A 20734-nucleotide genomic window follows, 5' to 3' on the forward strand; every position below is an offset into this window, starting at 1 on the left:
ATGGCTCAGTCCTCTACTTTGCAATAATTTTTATCAGATATTTATAGAAAAGTCCCAGTTATCCAAAGTTTTCAAAGGAGGAAAAGAGAATGTATAGCAAATGAACCCAAAGCTAGAATAAGAGTATAAAATCAACATGCTTCAATAGGCAGAAATGTGGAGGACTGTTCTTAGGTTTAAAAACTAAAACCACAAGTACAAATTGAGAGTGATAAGATTTGAGGGTTTTATTTATTAGATTTTATTATTAGACATTACCTTTAGACATAAGAAGTATGGCTGTGTGAGCAAAAATAAATTAATAATTTCCTTCCTTTTTCCCTATCAGTAATTTTGTGGAATATTAAAGCTTCTACCAATATTTGTATGATACTCATTCAGAGTGATACACATCACAGATAAACTATTACTATGTAAAGTTCTCTAATCAAATTAGGTATTAGGTACATATTAGAAATTAGGGAATACAACTAAATGAACTCACCAGAGAGTCATATATTATGATGATTTTTCCTAACTCTAACCTAGTTATTGTCTCTTATAAGTAATTTTCATGATCTTCCTTTTGCAAGAAAAAAACAAAGTTGTAACTTAGGCAATTACTTAGCTTTAATTTGTGAGATCCTTACACCTTTTTAGAGAGAACATGTGGAAATTAGATGAAAATACATATTCTTTTTTTCCTGAAAATGTAGACTCCCACTAAAATGTAGACTCCATAAGTTGAGGACCTGAGATTTCATTGCTGTGTCCCTAGAACCTAGGACAGTGCCTGGCACATAGTAGTTGCTTAATAAATGTTTGTTAAAGGAAATAGTTTCTCCAAAAATTGTGACTAAGCTCATCTGCTGGGCATTGGCTCCATATATTAGTTTGCTATTAGCCTCTGTGATTTCAGTGAATGATTTGATGTTAGGCAAAAGTGAACAATTATCACGTAGGCCCAATGACCATGAAAAGAAGCTAACAAAAGCTTGGAGTTTAAACAATACACAAGCCCCTGTGTCCCTATCCTTTGAAGCAAAAGACTTTTGCTTTAGTCTTCCAGGCCTCTCTTGAGTCTCAAAAGGCTGGCTCAAGAGTTAATGATTAGGAAATGTGAAAATGTAGAAACAAAAAATAGCTATTGGGCCTGGAACCTGGTAGCAATTTAGATTATAAATCTGCCACATAGCATAATCACTGAACTCCCAGTTCCCTGAAAGATATAGGTAAAGGCCTGGCACACATTCCTGTGTTATTTTTACAGGAAACAGACCCACCCCAGATGAAAACTGCTGACTGTAAGCACATAGACCCTAGTCTAGTTGAAACCAGAATATTGATGATGCTTGAAATTTTACCTTGATGCCGTCCAATCCTGAGAATGGTGCATGAGCTGATCATGCACCCTACAGTCCCCCCCGTCACACTGCCTTTAAAACCCCTTCCCTCAGAGCCATCGAGAGTTCAGGTCTTTTGAGCATGAGCTGCCCTTGTTCTCATTAGTATTGTGCAGTAAACACTGTACTTTCCTTCCCTGCAATCCAGTATCAGTAGATTGGCTTTGTTGTGTGGGCAAGCAGACCCAAAGTTTGGTTCGATAACAAAGTGTATCTAACTTCTATTGTAGGTTAGCTGTGCTAAATTGTCTATAATAGAATGTAATAGTCAAATATTATGAAACGATTACTGGCGATATTTACCAACTATATGCCAGAATTATATGACCATTAACAAAGATACCTGATGCATTATCACGTGAGGCGACAGGAATGAGGAAAACAGAGCCCTAGACCACAAATCAGAGTACTCAAGTTTAAATCCTGATTCAACCACATACTACTTGTCTGACCTTAAAATAGTCACAATAACCACTATAATTTTGTTTCTCCATTTGTAAAAGGGACAAAAGAATAGCAGTTATTTCATACAGTTGGTATGAGGATTAAAAGACTTAGTCATATAAAGAGACTATATGACTATAATGCAGGATATAGTACTTTGTAAATAATAATAGAAGCAAGCTATTATTGGTGTATATAAGAGCTAATTTAACAAGGTTCAACATATATTATTGCTCAGTCACTCAGTTGTGTCTGACTCTTTGCAACCTTATGGACTGTAGCCCACCAGGCTCCTCTGTCCATGGGATTTTCCATGCAAGAATACTGGAATGGGTTGCTGTTTCCTACTCGAGGGCATCATTCCAATCCAGGGATCGAACCCACATCTCCTGCGTCTCCTGCACTGGCAGAACTATTCTTTACCACTGAGTCACCTGGGAAGTCCAACATATAATCCTCTACTTAGAGATGAAACTTATTCTCAAAGAAATATGACCATCCCAGACCAAAAGCAGTATATTTGAGATTCAGCATTAGAACCCAAGCCGCTCCAAGTTCAGATCCTGATGCAGGAAGAGTTATAGAATGATGTTGAACTACCAGCCAATGTATAAAGAGCCCTTATGGCCAAACAGGCAAATGAATAAAATAAAAGAACACAGAACAGAATAATAGAATATCCTGAGCCTGTCACATCTGCACAGAGAATATTGAGTATTATAACCTCTACTAAAGAGCCTCTTGATGAAGGTAAAAGAGGAGAGTGAAAAAGTTGGCTTAAAGCCCAGCATTCAGAAAACTAAGATCATGATATCTGCACCCATCACTTTATGGCAAATAGATGGGGAAACAGTGGAAACAGTGGCTGACCTTATTTTAGAGGGCTCCAAAATCACTGCAGATGGTGGCTGCAGCCATGAAATTAAAAGACACTTGCTCCTTGGAAGTAAAGTTATGACCAACCTAGACAGCAGAGACATTACTTTGCCAACAAAAGTCTGTCTAGTCAAGACTATGGTTTTTCTAGTAGTCATGTATGGATGTGAGAGTTGGACTGTAAAGAAAGCTGAGCGTCAAAGAATTGATGCTTTTGAACTGTGGTGTTGGAGAACATTCTTGAGACTCCCTTGGACTACAAGGGGATCTAACCAGTCCGTCCTAAAGGAGATCAGTTCTGGGTGTTCATTGAAAGGACTGATGTTGAAGCTGAAGCTCCAGTACTTTGCCACCTGATGCAAAGAGCTGACTCCTTTGAAAAGACCCTGATGCTGGGAAAGATTGAAGGCAGGAGGAGAAGGGGACGACAGAGGATGAGATGGTTGGATGGCATCACTGACTCAATGGACATGAGTTTGGGTAAACTCCGGGAGTTGTTGATGGACAGGGAGGCCTGGTGTGCTGCACTCCATGGGGTCACAAAGAGCTGGACATGACTGAGCGATTGAACTGAACCTCTGCTGAATAGAGAGAGGAAATAACTTCACTTTATAAATATTTTTATAATTGTTATTTTAAGAGTCAAAATTATCTATAATATTTACATATATTTGACACAGTTAAAAGACAAAGCTTTTCCTCTTGTGTATAAATTTCTCTGAGCAAGCATGTAAGATTGAAGAAAATTTAAATATTTCATGCACTTTTCATGCTGATATTTTTCTCGATTATATCCTACCATTTACATATGAACATCCTTTATTCTGTTTCCTACAGAATGCTGAAGTTTCTGTTTTTGAAGTAAATATACGCTTTGTTGGTGGACTAATCTCAGCCTACTATCTGTCTGGAGCAGAGGTAAGATGGAAAGTGGCTTATAAATGGGAATTATGAGTGTCTTAATATCATATTTTCTGTATGGCTTTTGTGGTATCCATTAAATTTTCACATTTTGATTGGCCTCTAGCATATACTGAACTCTTTATCATATACTAATTAAGTGAGCACACTGGGAAAGTTCAGCAGAACATGCATGTCGAAAAATGTTAAACAATGCCTGTAAAAAAGCCTGGCTCTATTAGGTTACGTATCATGTGATTAAAACTACAAATTATATATGCCTATGGACAAAGTCATAAGGTTTAGTGGAGTGGCGAGCTTGTGGATTTCTTTCTTTAAAAATTATTTTAACGTTAGTATATATCCCTGTCACTGAGTCGTGTCTGACTCTTTGTGACCCCGTGAACTGTAGCCTCCCAGGCTCCTCTGTCCATGGGATCCTCCAGGCAAGAATGCTGGAGTGGATCGCCATTTCCTTCGATCTTCCCAGCCTAGGGATTGAACCCCTGTCTCCTATGTCTCCTGCATTTCAGGCAGATTCTTTACCCACTGAGCCATCAGACATGTTAGTATAATGTTAGCTTAATAAAAAAAAAAAAATTGAAATAAAGAAAGCTTGGCAAGTGAGATATAAAAACTAGTATTTAAGAAAATGAGTGAGATATTCTGCTTCCCAGTTAGAAGTCCTGTAGGCCAGTAAGTCCTTGTAAAGTGTTTTGCAGCTCTTCCTAAGTTAGGCTTCATTAATTATCTGCTGCTCAGGGCAAAGAAGAAATTTTTCATTTTTAGCTGCTTTTTATCAGTAGATTAAGAAGAGATTTTTGTATCATGCTCATGAAGAGCATAGATGCTATTTCCTCAAAAGGTTTTGGGCAACTTTATGAATAACAACCTAAGTGTCCACTAAGAGTTATTAGTGGACCTCACTTTTAATGTCAACAGTGTTAGAAGCTGACATCAAGGAAAAACAGTCACATATTTCATTTGCATATCAATCAGATTTGTGTTAGTCTCAGCAGTCTGGCTGGGGCAAGAGTGGATCTGACCTAGCATACTGGTCCATGTGTTTCTGTGCTCCTTGAAATAAGCTTAAGCAGAGCAATAAACGTTTAATGAGAAAGGCTGCGTTCCTTTGTTTCTGTCTCTCAGGTACTTTCCTACTAATAGCAAAACAGCTTGTCTTTCACTTTAGATTTTATTCTACCATAGAGGTTTTCAAAGTATATAGATGGCTTCTATATTCCTTTTAATGTGTGCTCTTTGTGTTAAATCCTGTTCTTCGTTATCCCTCTTATTCCCTTTTTCCAGTCCCAAATAACTTCAGTTGTTCATTTTGGTTTAGGATGTTCTAAACACTAATCAAGGGAATCCATAATTTTAAAAACTCCTACTTAAAATTAGCTACTGGTTTTTTACTGAACAAATTTCTGCTTTTAGCATTTGTGTCTTTGCGTACCCAGTGTCTGCATATTCTCATTACTTTTGATGTGGCATACTTGGTTTTAACTCTCGTCATCATTTCTGTGAGGGTGAGACAATTTGGAGGAAATAGGACTACTTCATTGTATCTGGACTCAGATAGGGTAATAGAACATGCAAAGAGAAGCAGTTATGTATTTCTTCTAAATATTTATCATATAAATTGGGGTACTTTTTCACCCATAACAGTGTCTTAAGTTTATGTGTTTGTTTCTATATATGAGTATTCTTATTAGAGACATATTTATTTACTGATACAGTTTGCCTGGATAAAATCATTTGTCTAAGACCTTGTAAGAGTATTTTAAAATTCTATGCTTAGCTAACTGTAGTAAGCAAAAGACCATAAAGAACACTTCCATTGAAAATAATTATTCTTTTAGTATATATGCTTTGTCCTTATCCATGTGCAAACATTGTATTAATTTTATCTATATTTTCTGTATTTTAATTTTATGATAAAAATTAGCTTAATTTCCTTTCTTATATACTTTTGTGTTTATATAGAATATATTTTTAATTTTAGTTCTTAAAGATTCATCTTCTCACCACCGTTTTTGCTAACTGTTCCCTAAATGTTGAACAGTTGGGTTGTTTTCAGTATTCCTATAGTTTGAATAATGTAGCTATAATCACCAATAAATATATTTATTCTTTAAAGTGAGATTGCCAGATGAGAAACAATTAGTATTAGACTGTTTTACCATTATCTCCTGTTTTTTCCTACCAGTTACCTCATCACTGATAGTTACCTTTCATTTGACCAATAACAGGAATAGGATCAAGGAAAAATTATTTACCATAAGTCTGAGCTTGATCTATTTGTCTCCATATCAAAATGAAAAATTAGGCATTCATTTAATAGAAAGAACATCAACATGGCCACATTATGAATTAGTTGGTTTTTGATTGTTAATAAAGTTCTGTGCTACACACTTTTATGTAGATCAAGGTATTACTAAGATAGTCTAGGAAAATTCATCTTCCTAAATTATCTCATAGAGGGACTGCTAAATCACCATAATTTAACATTCTCATTTCATCGCTGAGGTTCAGGCGTGTTCTGAGAGCATCTTATAAATCACCTTCAGAAGTATATAGGCCTACATTGATATAAGCTCAAGATTTTTAAATTTATGCTGCAAAAACAGAAGAGGAACCACTGCTTTGGGTTACATACCTCAGGAAAATTATAGTTAGAAACACTGAGCAATAATGAAGAATGTCAATGAATTTCTAAACCTACCAAAAGAACAATAGACACATGAAATACATTTTCAAAACTTAAAATGCCCTAGCTCAGTTAAAATATGTTGTAATATTTTTTTTAAAACCAAGTCACAGGATTTCCAGAGTCTATGTAAGAAATACAGATAACCACAAAAAGTACAAACCAATGGGATAAGAATAAGATGAATACCAAACACTAAATTGTATTAAAAATAAAAGAGATAGCATTGCTGTATTATTACAAGTTGGAGGGAAACTAAAGTCTGTATTGAAGATAGTAAATAGCAACCTCTGCAATACCATTCCCCAAATTACATTCTACAGATCACCTTAGATATGGCAGAATAAATCTGTATCTGTGTACGTTCTAAAAATAAATTAGGAAAAACTACATCCTATATTTTTTCTTAGAAATTCAAAGTCACAGAAAAAGAAACTAATTTTATTTATCTTTGTGTTTCCCATACTTACTTAACTACAAACTCTTTTTTTTTTTAATGTAACATCTGCTAACACTGAGTTACAAACATTGTTTCCCAGAACAAATTTTGGGAAATGTTGATTAAGAGTAACAAAGCAAAAGTGACACTGAAAATCGGCAAATGCAAAATAAGGCATTTCAAGAGACAATGATACATGTAGAAAATAACACGTATGACTATATCAAATATTATTGTTTGTTTTACCACAGAAATCGATGGTTGTGTTGAGCAGAAAATTAATTTAATGGGATACAGTCGTGTCACAGACATGTAGAAAAAGGCTGAAGAACAAATTGAACCTAACACTCTCAAGGTGCCAGAGAGGATCTTTATAGTTGAACAATCACTCTGGGACATCCTAGAAATAATAAATATCACTGATTTTCTCTACCCTTGTCAAGATGCAAAGCCCTATCAGAAAGGTCAGTTGTCTGTTTTAGTTAATGTGGCCCCTTGAGGGTCTTGGGAAATGAAAGGGAGGATATGATAGGAGTCTTCCATGTGGCTTGAATTCTGTATCCCATGAAGACCAAATATAGATAATTTCTAAACCGGAAATTCAGGCTCTGTTGGAAGGGTATGAAGAAAAAATGGGAGTTTAAAAAAAAAAAGGACATAATTTCACTATGGTGGGTAAGAGGATCAGAGGAAATATACAAGCTCTATGGAAACTGATAATTTAATAAAATACTTAGGAAAGCTTTTCCTGATTTGAAAAACTATAAATTGAGAGAGAACATTTAGTACTGACCAGGTATTTTGTTCTCAGAGGAAACATTCAGTTAATATGGTTTAAGTATGTGAAGTAGAAAAACAAAAAGTCAACTCATCAAAGCTAAAAAGATTGAATGAGCTTCCAGTGAATAAAAGAAACAAGGGCATCTGCTCCAAGACTGGGGAAACACGTATAATGGATTTTTACGTTAGATCAGTTTACTCAGATAGCCTTCATTTTGAAGGCAGCAAAAGAATGTTTTACCAAATTAACCAAAAGAAATCCACTGCTCCAGACATACCAGTAGGAAAGACTGCTAAAGAACTTCCTGAAAAAGAGAAGTAGCTAATAACACTAATTTTAAAAATATCAAGGGGGTAAACCTAAAAGAAGGGGGAAGGATTGTGGAGTGGGGAGGAGGGAAATAAGATTGAGAATGTGAATATAGTGGTAGAAAAATTTATTTTCTTTTCCTCATAATAGGATTCAGGCATTTGGGGTGGCCTCAGGGGCTAGACATCAATTTTGTAGAGTTTATTTAGTGATGTTCCTTACATATACTTTAAATATTAATTTACTATTGAAACTTTTATAAAATAAAGAAGTATGATAAACTAAATAAGTAATATTTTCATTTAAAAATGTTTAACTTAGCAAAATAATATTAGATGACAGTAATTTTGCTTAAATGTGTCATTGTTTCCATGGTTAATGAGTTAAATCGTTTCATGTTGAATATTTTATTAAGATTGAAAGTTTATTTTATACTTTAAAAAGGATCTAGGAGTACGTGGAATTGATTCTAAAATAATGTACACTTTAGTCAAATGAAAATACTACTTTTTTTGTACTGCATTGAGTTATAGAAATCATCCCTACTGCTTAACTCGGGTTTGCTATATGTCTCACTCTGTACAAAGCTCTATCCTGTATTTATGATTGTTTTTGAAAGCACAGAAGTTTTATTAGCTATGAGAACTTTATCTCAGTAATTCATGAAAGCAGTTCCACAGAGTGCCAATAATTTCAGCTCCAAAACTTATACATGGCTAATATATAAATGCCCGAAGCTGGTATAGATTTGCATCTGATTGATAAAGATGATAGACCAAACAAGAGGGCTTGGCACCTAAAGGAGAGGGAAACTCAGAAAATTACCTTGTTTCTTTATGAAATAGGGCTGCAAATTCACATCAGTTAGAAGAGACTAGAATGATACAATAACAGCCTCAAAAATCCTAGTGGTTTACAAGAATATGCTGTACCCACTTTCTGTCCGGTGCATGCCACATGGTCTGCCCACGACTCTGCTTCTCGTCAACCTCCCCCTGGAGCCCAGACACAGATGGACCAGCTGCCATCTGAGTCATTTGCATTTGCCAAGACAGGAGTCAGGGTGTTGGAGGGTGGGGAGGTAGCAAAAGAAAACCTAGAAAACCACACACTGTCTTTTAATGCAGCTGTTGGGAAAACACCTGTTACTTCAGCTCTCTTCTCATTGGCCAAAGCAAGTCACTTGGTCACTGTAACTTAAAGGGTGGGGGAGGGAATGCAGTGTTACCACCACATCAGTTCAGTTCATTCAGTCGCTTAGTTGTGTCCAAATCTGCGACCCCGTGAATTGCAGCACGCCAGGCCTCCCTGTCCATCACCATCTCCCGGAGTTCACCCAAACTCAGGTGCATTGAGTCTGTGATGCCATCCAGCCACCTCATCCTCTGTCGTCCCCTTCTCCTCCTGCCCCCAATCCCTCCCAGCATCAGGGTCTTTTCCAGTGAGTCAGCTCCCCGCATGAGGTGGCCAAAGTATTGGAGTTCCAGCCTCAGCATCAGTCCTTCCAGTGAACACCCAGGACTGGTCTCGTTAGGATAGACTGGTTGGATCTCCTTGCAGTCCAAGGGACTCTCAAGAGTCTTCTCCAACACCACAGTTCATCAATTCTTCGGCACTCAGCTTTCTTCACAGTCCAACTCTCATATCCATACATGACCACTGGAAAAACCATAGCCTTGACTAGATGGACCTTTGTTGGCAAAGTAATATCTGTTTTAATATACTATCTATGTTGGTCATAACTTTCTTTCCAAGGAGTAAGCATCTTTTAATTTCATGGCTGCAATCACCATCTGCAGTGATTGTGGAGCCCCTAAAAATAGTCTGACACTGTTTCCACTGTTTCCCCATCTATTTGCCATGAAGTGATGGGACCAGATGCCATCATCTTCGTTTTCTGAATGTTGAGCTTTAAGCCAACTTTTTCACTCTCCTCTCTCACTTTCATCAAGAGGCTTTTTAGTTCCTCTTCACTTTCCTGCCATAAGGGTGGTGTTGTCTGCATATCTGAGGTTATTGATCTTTCTCCCAGCAATCTTGATTCCAGCTTGTGCTTCTTCCAGCCCAGCATTTCTCATGATGTACTCTGCATATAAGTTAAATAAGCAGGGTGACAATATACAGCCTTGACGTACTCCTTTTCCTATTTGGAACCAGTCTGTTGTTCCATGTCTAGTTCTAACTGTTGCTTCCTGACCTGCATATAGGTTTCTCAAGAGGCAGGTCAGGTGGTCTGGTATGCCCATCTCTTACAGAATTTTCCACAGTTGATTGTGATCCACACAGTCAAAGGCTTTGGCATAGTCAATAAAGCAGAAATAGATGTTTTTCTGGAACTCTCTTGCTTTTTCGATGATGCAGCGAATGTTGGCAATTTGATCTCTGGTTCCTCTGCCTGCCTGGAGTAAATCGTGTTAATGACAGCCCCAGTGGCCACTGACTTGGGTTAAACTGTGTAGCCTTCCCAACTGCCAGGAGAAGAAGAAGACAGGAATTTGTGAGGAGGAGACCTTTTTGAAGGGTTCCCAAACTGGAATTAGCCTGCACCACAAGGAAAAGACTTCTATCCTGTGGCCCTAGGGTAATAAGTAGAGATACGGATAGGAATAGGAATCATCGTGGGATAGGAATACATATCTTCACTAACTTTTCAAGTAAAAGGCTACTCTTCTAGCACATGTCTGCAAAAATTCTGTTTCTCTAAGAAACATCATTCTAGACTTGTCTAACTTTCCAAATTTCAAACAGCAAAGTTGAGAAACAGACGTAAAGTACTTTATAGAACAGAAGCACCTGTCACCAGCCCTGAGTTGTCTGGTGGGCGAGCTGGTCGTTGCTCTTTGGCATCACCTGCTGTGTTGAGCCCTCTTTGTGGACCTGATGTTTTTCGTCCAGCCACTATTCTCTTCAGTTAAAGTGTTTCATAAGGCCAGGTACTTCTTGTTTTGTAAAACCTAATGTAAAAATGAGGTAATATGTTTACATTTAGATTTATGTTGAATCATTTCATAATTTACAATACCTGTTAAAACCAGTGCTTCGTATCATTTTTATTGCCTGAATTATATTGACATGGATTTCTAATACTAAATTTGTATGTGTATATATGTGTGTGATTTAAACAAATGCTATATTTTTCCAGGAATATTTCTGTGTATGTTTTTTCTTTTGAAATTACTATGATGTCCTTTAGAAAGGTATCATGAGGCAGCTATAGCAAAGAATTTTAAATTTAATGGGACTGGTAGAAAATTCCTGAGAATTGGGATAATTTACCATCTGTTGAGTTCATGTATTGAGTGAATCAGCATATGCTATTGAATACCTACTTTGAGGCACTGCACTTGGTGCTGCAGAAACAGTGAACAAGGGAAGTAGTCTCTGCTGACAAATATTAATCCAGATGTTATAAGAGCCCTATAAAGTAAGAGTGGATATTGTTTTTATCCTCATTTTATATAGGAAGAAACAGAGCACTGAGAGTTGAGTAACTTACCCAAGGGCATACAAAATAGCAGAGCTGGCTTTCAAAGTTGGACAGTCTAGCTTTAGGATACCAAGTAGCAGCCAGACATTAGGGATCTCAAACATAGGAGCTAGAAATAGGCTCTAGGCTTGAACTTATGAGTCATGCATGGGTGCTCAGTCATGTCTGACTCTGCGACCCTAGGACTGTAACCCTCCAGGCTCCTCTGCCCATGGATGGAATTTTCCAGGTAAGAATACTGGAGTAGGTTGCCATTTCCTACTCCAGGGGATCTTCCTGACCCAGGGAACAAACCCACTTCTCCTGCATCTCCTGCATCAGCAAGCGGGTTCTTTACCGCTGCACCCCCTGGGAAGCCCAGACTTATGAGTCATCAACAGCTAAATGATAATTGAATGGATAGAAGGGAATGGGGCTGCTAAGAATATATATAGATTGAAAAGAGATAGCCTAAACATGTAGGCATTAGTGAGAGAAAGGAGCTAGAAAAGGAGACTAAGAAGTTGGAAGTTGTAATCCCAGAAGTAAGAGGAAAACCGATAAAATGTGATTATCACAGAAGCAAAGGGAAAGTAATATTTGAAAAATGAGTAAATATTCAGTTGTGTCAAAGGTTGCTGCTAGGGCAGGATGTCTAAGGACTGAAAAGTAGCTTTGGACATAGCTATATAGAGGTCACGGATAACTCTACTGAAAGTACTTTTGGTAGAGTAATAACATATAATCCAAATTGATTTTGATTGAAGAGATCTTTAAGAAGGTAGGGGAGGGGAGGATTCAGAGGACAAATTTATAATAAGAGTGTTTCCACCTCCATTGCAGTATGAGAGAATAGAGGAGAAGATAGGCATATGTGTGAGTGCCTTGGCAGATTTGGTGGCAAACATATGAAATATTTATTATCCAATGGTCCCTGTTAACTGTATGAAGAATTATCAGAGTGTTGCTGAGGTTCACGAGGAGGGAATAGACATTTCAGATGACTTTGTATACTTTGAAATTGTCATCCTAGAGAGGGCTGACTAGAGAAACATGGTAGAGCTTCTGGATAGCATCTTGGTGGGAGACCATGACTTCATGGTGGCATCAGTCTCAGGTGTATGATACTTGTTTCTCCAGCAGTACTCAGCAGTTCAGATACAAGCATGGAGAAGGTAGCTGGTTTGTTTTTGTTGAGTTTTGCTAGACGGATGAGACAGAGACACCAAAAGGGCATGGATTTTATATGGTATTGTCCAAAAAAGAGTATTAAAATTATAGACCATGAAGTCCAAGAACAAGTCTAAGACAGTATGAAAAAAATCAGGTGAGTGATAGAAAATCGACTGATTAAATTGCCTGTTTAGTTGAAGTAGGATAGCAGTCGTAGCAGTAATTTAGCAAATAACTAGATATTCTGGAAGTTAAGGCTGTACAGTAGAATGTATAAATAAGAGATGTAAAAAATAGGGCAGTTTTGAGTGATGTCATAATCCAGGATGACATCACAAGGATGAGTGACTAAGGAGATTTTGCCAGAAACTATCTGCATGGCTTCCTGTGCAATGTATTTTAATTGAAAAACATAACTGGTCTTAAAAAGAAAAAAACCTTCCAAGCATCAGTGAACCTATTTTTAAATTTCCTAAAATATAAACACTTTACATAATATTTATAAATCTATATGGAAATGTGTACTGAACAAAGGTCACTACTTAAACAAAAAGGAGAAGAATATTCATGCAGTATGAAATTTAAGTATATGGTTGTTGGATAAACATTCATGACTGTAGAGCCTTAAGTTAGTACAGATGATTGGAGTTGGCAGTAGAAATGTAAACAAATGCATATTAACTAGTTAGATTTAATGCAACTATGTACCTATGCTAAGCTATTTCTTTTCAGCTATAACTAGATGAAATTTTGTCTGTGATAACTATAGTAAATTTAATTGTAATGATGTGAATTCATTTTGAATTTCCTTTAGTCTATTCATGCTGCTATAATGGTATGGTAGATTATCATAAACTAGGTGGCTTATAAACAAGAAACATTTATTTCTCATAGTTATGATGGCTGGGAAATCCAAGATCGAGGTGCCAGAAGATTTTGGTGTCTCCTGATGGCCAGCTTCTTGTTTCATAGATGGCCGTCTTCTCTATGCATCCTCACATGGCAGAAAGGTTGAGAGAGCTCTTTAGGGTATCTTTTATAAAGGCACTAATCTCATCCAAGGGGGCTCTATTCTCAAGACGTAAACCACCTCCAAAAGCCTCCACCTATCTCCAAATTATCATCGCATTAGGGATTAGGATTGCACATTTGAATTTTGGGAGGAGAGGAAACATTCAGTGTATAGCAAGTGAGTGTGAAGTAAGTCTTTTGAAGATTTCATTTAAAAAGCTTTCTTGTGTTACCACTTTATGATGCAGATGTATAGTTTTATGTATGTATTTAAAGTTTTTTCTTTAAAACATTTTAGAAGATAGTTCATTGACAGATTTTAGGGTTAACTATCCTAGTAACTGCAGCCATTTCTGCTACATCATGAAGTGTTTCTCCTAGAGAGATCTGCTCATGTATCCCAATCCAGGGATCACACCCACATCTCTTATGTCTCCTGCTTTGGCAGATGGGTTCTTTACCACTAGTACCACTTGAGAAGCCCTTCTCTGGATATACCACCATTAATTTTGCATTTGGAAGTTCATCTTATAATTTAGCTGAAAATTCTTTTCCATTGTTAATAAAGAGAACCTAAGCCTTGAGGGTAATGTTTGTTTTTAACTTAATAATTGATCTTTATTTTAATTTGAGTTATCTAATTCTTCTGGAGCAGTACAAATAATGACTAATTCCAGGGTCCTGCAAAATGAGGAAATCCAAGATATTTAATGATAGGGCAGAGAACCCAAGAATTTTCTCACAGCTCTTTGTTATAAACACTTTTGTTTTTCATTCATGCCATTAGGTATACAGTTAGGGTTAGAACAGATAAGCAAAAGAGATTGTCACCTTTTCTTCTAAGTTCCGTTTGGTTAATGCATTTATTTGTTTAATATTATTTTAACATATTTAAGTTCTTGATATAATAATAACCACAATTACTCTAATGTACAAATTGCTGCTAACTTCTGTGTTTCAATTCTTACAGCTCACTTGGTATTAAAATTATTAAATATTGTTTTTTTTAAACCACTGTGTCTCATGAACTTCCTCTGGTCAGGTAGAAAGTACACATATTATTCAATTTAGATTTAACTATTAATTCAAATAACAACCATAGTATGTGTGTTGAGTTTCTGCTATCTAGTCTTTATAACTATATAATACTATATAGTGCTTTATAACTAGACTTTTTGTTACCATCTGAGCTACCAGGGAAGCCCGGAATAATATTAACCTGGAGTTTAACTCTGAAGAATTAGATATAGTGAACTTTAAAGCTCTTTCATCTTGTCAGGCTTGCAGTTATTAACATGTTTAGTTGCTTTTGATTCACATCTTTATTCAGCAAATACTACATGCCAGCTCTGATAATTTTGAGCATCTATTATGTGCCAAAGTGTGTTCTTATATCTGGAGGATTCAGTGATGCACAAATTAGATGAAATCCCTGTTCTCATGAAATGTGCATTCTAGTGAGATAAAATATTAAACAAGTTCACAGTATACTGTCAGATAACAGTAAGTGCTATGAGGAAAATACAATTCAATCATGGGATAAAGAGTGACAGAGATGGATGGGACAAGAAGGACTGCTTTAGCATGAAATGGAGCTCAGATTGGAATGACACCATTGAAGATTGGGAGAAAATAACATTCTAAACAGAAGAACCTAAGAATTCAGAGTTTATAGTAGATTTTTCTCTTTTCTTTGGAACAGAGAAGAGGAGGAGGACAGTGGTAGTGATAATAATGGTGGTAGTAAGACCATTGTCTTAGGGTTATTGTATGCCAGGTACACAGTATCGATACTGGAGAGATTTCATAAACTCCATATTGTAGCTACACTGAAGGTCTGACTGGCTGATTCCTGAGTCATATAGTGAGTGAGAGAACTGGAATTAGACCCTGATTTGTCTGCACAATGACCTATCCACATATTATTCCCAAATCCAGAGTTACCACAGTCTTCCTTTCTTATTTACTTGCTTATCAGTTCAACATGTAATGAGCCAGCTGCAATCTTCTGAAACCCATGAAATCTTCTGCTTTTCTGAGCAACAAGGAATAATTGATGTATGAAAACTAAGCTATGATATGGTAACATTTAAGAGTTTATAACGGATTTTTATTATTCCAATCATATTTGAAATTATGTATTCATCATATTCATGTCTTTTTCCAAAACAAACTTGTCCTTGAATTTTTCCAAATAGTTATTTGAGTTGCTATCGTTCTCATTTCCTTCTCTGTGGTTTTATTCTTCATTTTCTCACCCTCTTCCTCAGAATAAAATATATTTTAAAAATCATAGTAATTGAGAGCACTGAATGATGTACATGTATACAATTTAGAAAAAAGAATAATTACTTTCAAGTTTTGAATCATATTTTTTGATAAAGAAATATGAGGGGAAAAGGTAGTACATTGTCATTTCAAATGAAATTAAAATAGTTTGGCTTTATTAGCACGTAAATTGTGAAGGTTTACCAATACAATTGGAATGCTTTTATATAATTAGAGAATTCCAAAAAGAACTTAGAAATAGCTCATAAATCTACCATATGTTGAGAGCACTTTAATAAATTTCTCCTGACTGTGAATAAAAATTTGGAATAATATTGCCTATTTGCTTTTTATATTAGACAAAGAGAAGAAGGAAAGCTCATATTTATTGTCATATATCATAAAAGTAACTTCAAAAAAATGATTAAAATATCTACTTCTCATAGTCATTAAAGATATGCAATGAACCATTTTCTAGTAGGTTTTCCTTCCATTAAGTTAACTGTTGTCACAAGATAAGACTCAAAACCAGGCCCTTGAGTTAAACTAAGATTAGATCCAGGGACCTGACATTTCTCCAATTTTTCCTGGGAGTTCATTCCATTATGGAATTTCAAGATGCTACTTCAAATAATGGGGTTTAGCTAGTACTCAGATAAATGGGTAGTTGCTGCTTTCAAAGATTGCCAGTCTCATGTCACCACTGCCTGGCATGCACTTCCCTCTAGTTTTGCTTACCTGTTCAATGCCTTCTCCCCACCCACATATCCAGACAGATACAGAATAATCACTGATTCTCCTTATAAACACTCACAATAAAGTAGCAACACTTCCAACTTCTTTCTCCCCCTCTTTCTTCCCTATCAAATTAGCAAAGACTGAAAACATGTTAATACCCAATTTGGTGAGAATAGGATAAAAATTTGCTCAACATTGCTGAAGGAAATGTAACTAGATTTGGTTGCTCCAAAAAGCAATTAAGTACTATGCATAGAAGAAGATCCTTACTATAAAGGTATTTATTTAATTCCAGTTATTCAACATTGGGGAATCTATCCAAAGGAAGTAATCCAAAATGTAATCTTATTATGCCAAAGCAGTTAATGAATATATTTTATATAAACAGTAAAATAGGAAGAGACGTCTGCAATATCCAACAGTAAAAGAATGGTGGAGCAGTTCATGGAATGCTCACATAATGTCATGTTGCGCAACCATTAAAATTTATGCTTGTTAATTTATTTGATGACATAGACAAATATTGATAAATAAAACAAGACACAAAATTTACTAAGTATATGATTGTTTTTGATTCCCTTCACCCATTTCTGGCAGCTACTATTCTGTTCTCTACATCTGTGAACGTAGTGTTTTTGTTTGTTTTCAGCTACAAAAAGATAGAATAACTACATAGGGAATTATTCTTAAATGTAAACAATATTTGCTTATAATTGTTATATGATCTTTCCCATGTCTTTTTGTTTTTCTTATCAGATTTTTCAGAGTGAACTAGTAGCAATCTTATGATCAGAAAAATATTAAAAGAAAATTGCAATAAACTTGAAAAAAATCCTTACCAAACTTTTTCCCCTAGACTTTCTCAGGATTCAGTTGTTCTAGCCTTTTTTAAAATTTGAATATTTTCAACTTTTCTTATAAGAATCCAGCCTGTGAAGTCTTGAAAGTCACCTTTCTCCCTTTCTGACATCTGTTTCATAAAGAAAATGACTTTACTCAGTGATAATTGAATTTCCTTCTTTATAGTCAATTTATAGATTTCCATTTCAGATGGTGGGTTTATTTACAGCAACATCTATTAGATGTTAGTATCATCCTCAGCTCACATGGAAATGGAGGTGACACAAAGTTTAAGTAAACAGATTGGTCATCAATCCTTAATCTTTATATTTTCAAGAGCAGTTTAAAAAGACAAAAGCTGATTATAGTAACAAAACTTTTTTGTTACACACGCCTGTCTAAAGTGATACAAAATAGTATGTACAGTATTTCATACTCTTAAAAAAATACATTCATGGAAAATCTCTTTGCATTTTCCATCCTCAACCATTTAAAAGTCAAAAGAGTGGAATTACTTGTGATTATTATTATAGATTCAGTAATAAAGTTTGTGTTCATTACTAACATAGAAGGAAATCTGGAACTACTGAGGCATTTGGCTCAATCTGTGACTTTGTCTTTCTCTACAGGATCTAATTGAAAGAAGGTATTAGGGAAGACATAGCAGAGAGCCTTTTTCCTGTTGTTACAGCGTAAATATCCTTAAGAAACTTCAAAAACATGCATGCTTGCTTGAAGAAGAGAGTAAGAGAAAAGCTGTTCAGTAATGAGCCAGGGAAAAAGGAAAACCTTGTCTGTGAGATAAAGAAAGTGACTATAAAAAGGGGAGCGTATAGACTACCAGACACTCGTGAGACTTCTCAAATCAAAAACTAGAACTCACTTTATGACGGAAACCCAAGGTAATTAGAAACTATTTCAAATTTGTAATATTTTCCTTTATTTTTTAAAATCCAAAGCAAATATGACTATATGAATTGATAGAACTTACTTATGGGTACACAGATACTGGCAGTTTCTATATTTTGAAATACTTTACTTTTAAAAAATGTTTGGAAGAATTTATAGATGTGATGAAAAGCCAAGTGTCTTCTTTCACTTCACTCTCTCCTCACCCTAAAACTCTGCCTCTCCTTCCATTTATGAGGATTAGCTACTCCCTGTGACCCTATAATAGGAGTAGACTTCCGAGTAATGATCTGAGGCTCTCATTAGTTAAAATTGTATTTCTCAGGAAAGTTGCCACATTTGGGGCCTACAGGTAAACCATCTGTAAACAGGGGGCTACTTGAAATATTCATTGTTTTGGAGGCATCTACCAAGTGAGCTTAAGTAGCTCATATGGAGTGGAAGCAACGTTGCTCTTAGACTCTGGAATCCTGGCTTCTCAGACCCTGTTTAGTGGTTGCCTCACCTTGAACAAGCCATTTTATCACTTTCAGATTTTTTTTTCATAAATTTGCTGTTATGGAATGGGAAATAAATGTCTTTTAAGTATCCTCTAAATGCAGTGTTCTGGAACTATGAAACATGGATTTTTCAAGTTCATAGAGTGTTGTAAATTGGAGGAGTGGGTGTGTGGGAGAAGTTTCCTCCTCATAACTCACAACTTCTTGTTTTGGGGTATAAATTCAGTAACTCCTTCTAGTGAAATACAGATTTGTGCTTCTTAGGTTGTCCAGATATGTAAATACCTGGGGGTGTAATAGAAATAGGAAAGTTGGCCTCTTTATGCTCTGGAAAAACCTTGTGTCCTATGGAAGATGAATTGGCTGGTTGTTAGTGGAAGGGAGATGCTAAAAATTAGAGAAGCTCTGCAAGGAAAACAATAAACTGCTGTAGACACAGAAACAATGAGGAATATGCACTGGTTCTTTACTTATGAACACCCACAGTCTTAACTCCTTTCTTATGCAAAATTTGAATGCAGATTGCTTTTTGTTATAAACAAATCTCCCATTTTAATGACAAACTCAAAGGCAATTCTGGCAGCTGTAGCAAGAATGAGAAACAAGGGTTTATACCCAGCAAAACTGACTTTTCAGGTGTGAAGGGCACTGACAAACTATTATCTTCATGCAGGAACTTGGGAAGTATTGCTTCCAAGAGCCCTTCCTGATGGATATACCAAGCAACAAGCTTCAGACAGCCAAAGAGCGTGTATCATGAGTCCATTTTTATGAAATGTCAAAAGTAGGCAAATCTATAGAGACAGAAAGTAGATTAGAGGTTGCATAGGACTGAAGTGGTTGGAGGAAATGAGGAGTGACTGCTAATGAACATGGTGTTTCTTTAGGATGGGTGATAAAAAATGTTCTAAAATTTGTTGTGGGAATCAATTTAGTATGACTATACTAAAGCCACTGAAATGTGTAATTTAATGGGTAAATTATATGATGAAAATGTTAAAAAGAAAAACACCATAGCTCTGAAATTTAATTGAAAATATTGGTAAGAACTTACGAGATACTTTATCTTAAAATATATAAATAAGTGTGTGTATCCCCTGAAAAGGCCTGGAAACAGTGAAGTATGCCCAGACTGGGTGTTGAATTCTGATTCCTTACTAACCAGGGCTTCTGAGAAATGGCTGAAATCTAAAAAATGTACAGTATCATTCTGAAACATCAAACCAGGTGACAAAGACACGGACAAAGACTACGAGAGTAATGTCAAAAGGACACAGGGGCCAACTTAAAAGAGACTCCCTCCTTCAAAAGATGGACATTTTGAGTTTCAGTATAAATAAGAAATGTAACAGATTAATACCCACCAAATATGTTTAAGTTTGTAAGTTCTTAATGATATCAAAAATCAAAAACAATTGGTCACCTTCAAAGAATGAAAGGAAAGCAATTTATTACCATGAAAATTGGTAAAAAGAACCAAGCTTTTGACTTACCTTTCCTATGTGAACTGTATCACAGGAAACCAGGTGGTAGATAAGCCAAGTGTCTTAATAAAATTATTTCTGTTAATAAATGAAAATGAAATGATAAAGGTGAAGGCACACCCATTTTTACAACTCCTCATGAGTTAATGGATCCAGGCCATGATTATCAAAGCTGCTGACTTCTCAAAAGGAAAGCAAACCACATACAAACCTCCTGATAAAAGAACGTATCACCTAGAACGTTGTCAAAGGAACCAAGTCCCTGGATCCAGCTTGTAATTTGTCAGAAACACTGTGAGAAGAATGTATTGAACTGCACTATAGATGTGCAGAGTGAGGCTCCTAGGTTTGCAATGACTTAAATTTGTCCAGATAAATTAAAAGAAATGAAAGGGGAAAAGAGGCAACCTATGGTTTAAAAGAGGCCTTTAAGTAATTTTTTTTTTTTTAAAGTGGGCAAGGCTGACTATAGGGTCTAAGGATGCGCTCTTGGTTGATAAATGT

General features: G+C 35.9%; 1 protein-coding gene across 1 annotated transcript in view; it reads left to right on the forward strand.

Annotated features, from left to right (window-relative positions):
* The window catches only part of MAN1A1 (mannosidase, alpha, class 1A, member 1), a 173528-nt gene that overhangs the window by 60291 nt on the left and 92503 nt on the right, over positions 1–20734 (forward strand). Inside the window, exon 6 of the mRNA XM_010861958.1 lies at positions 3540–3620. Coding sequence (XP_010860260.1) covers positions 3540–3620 — 81 coding nt within the window. The remainder of the gene's footprint in view (positions 1–3539; positions 3621–20734) is intronic.

Source organism: Bison bison, unplaced genomic scaffold (genome assembly GCF_000754665.1).
Source record: "Bison bison bison isolate TAMUID 2011002044 unplaced genomic scaffold, Bison_UMD1.0 scf7180017864473, whole genome shotgun sequence".
Lineage (NCBI taxonomy): Eukaryota > Metazoa > Chordata > Mammalia > Artiodactyla > Bovidae > Bison > Bison bison.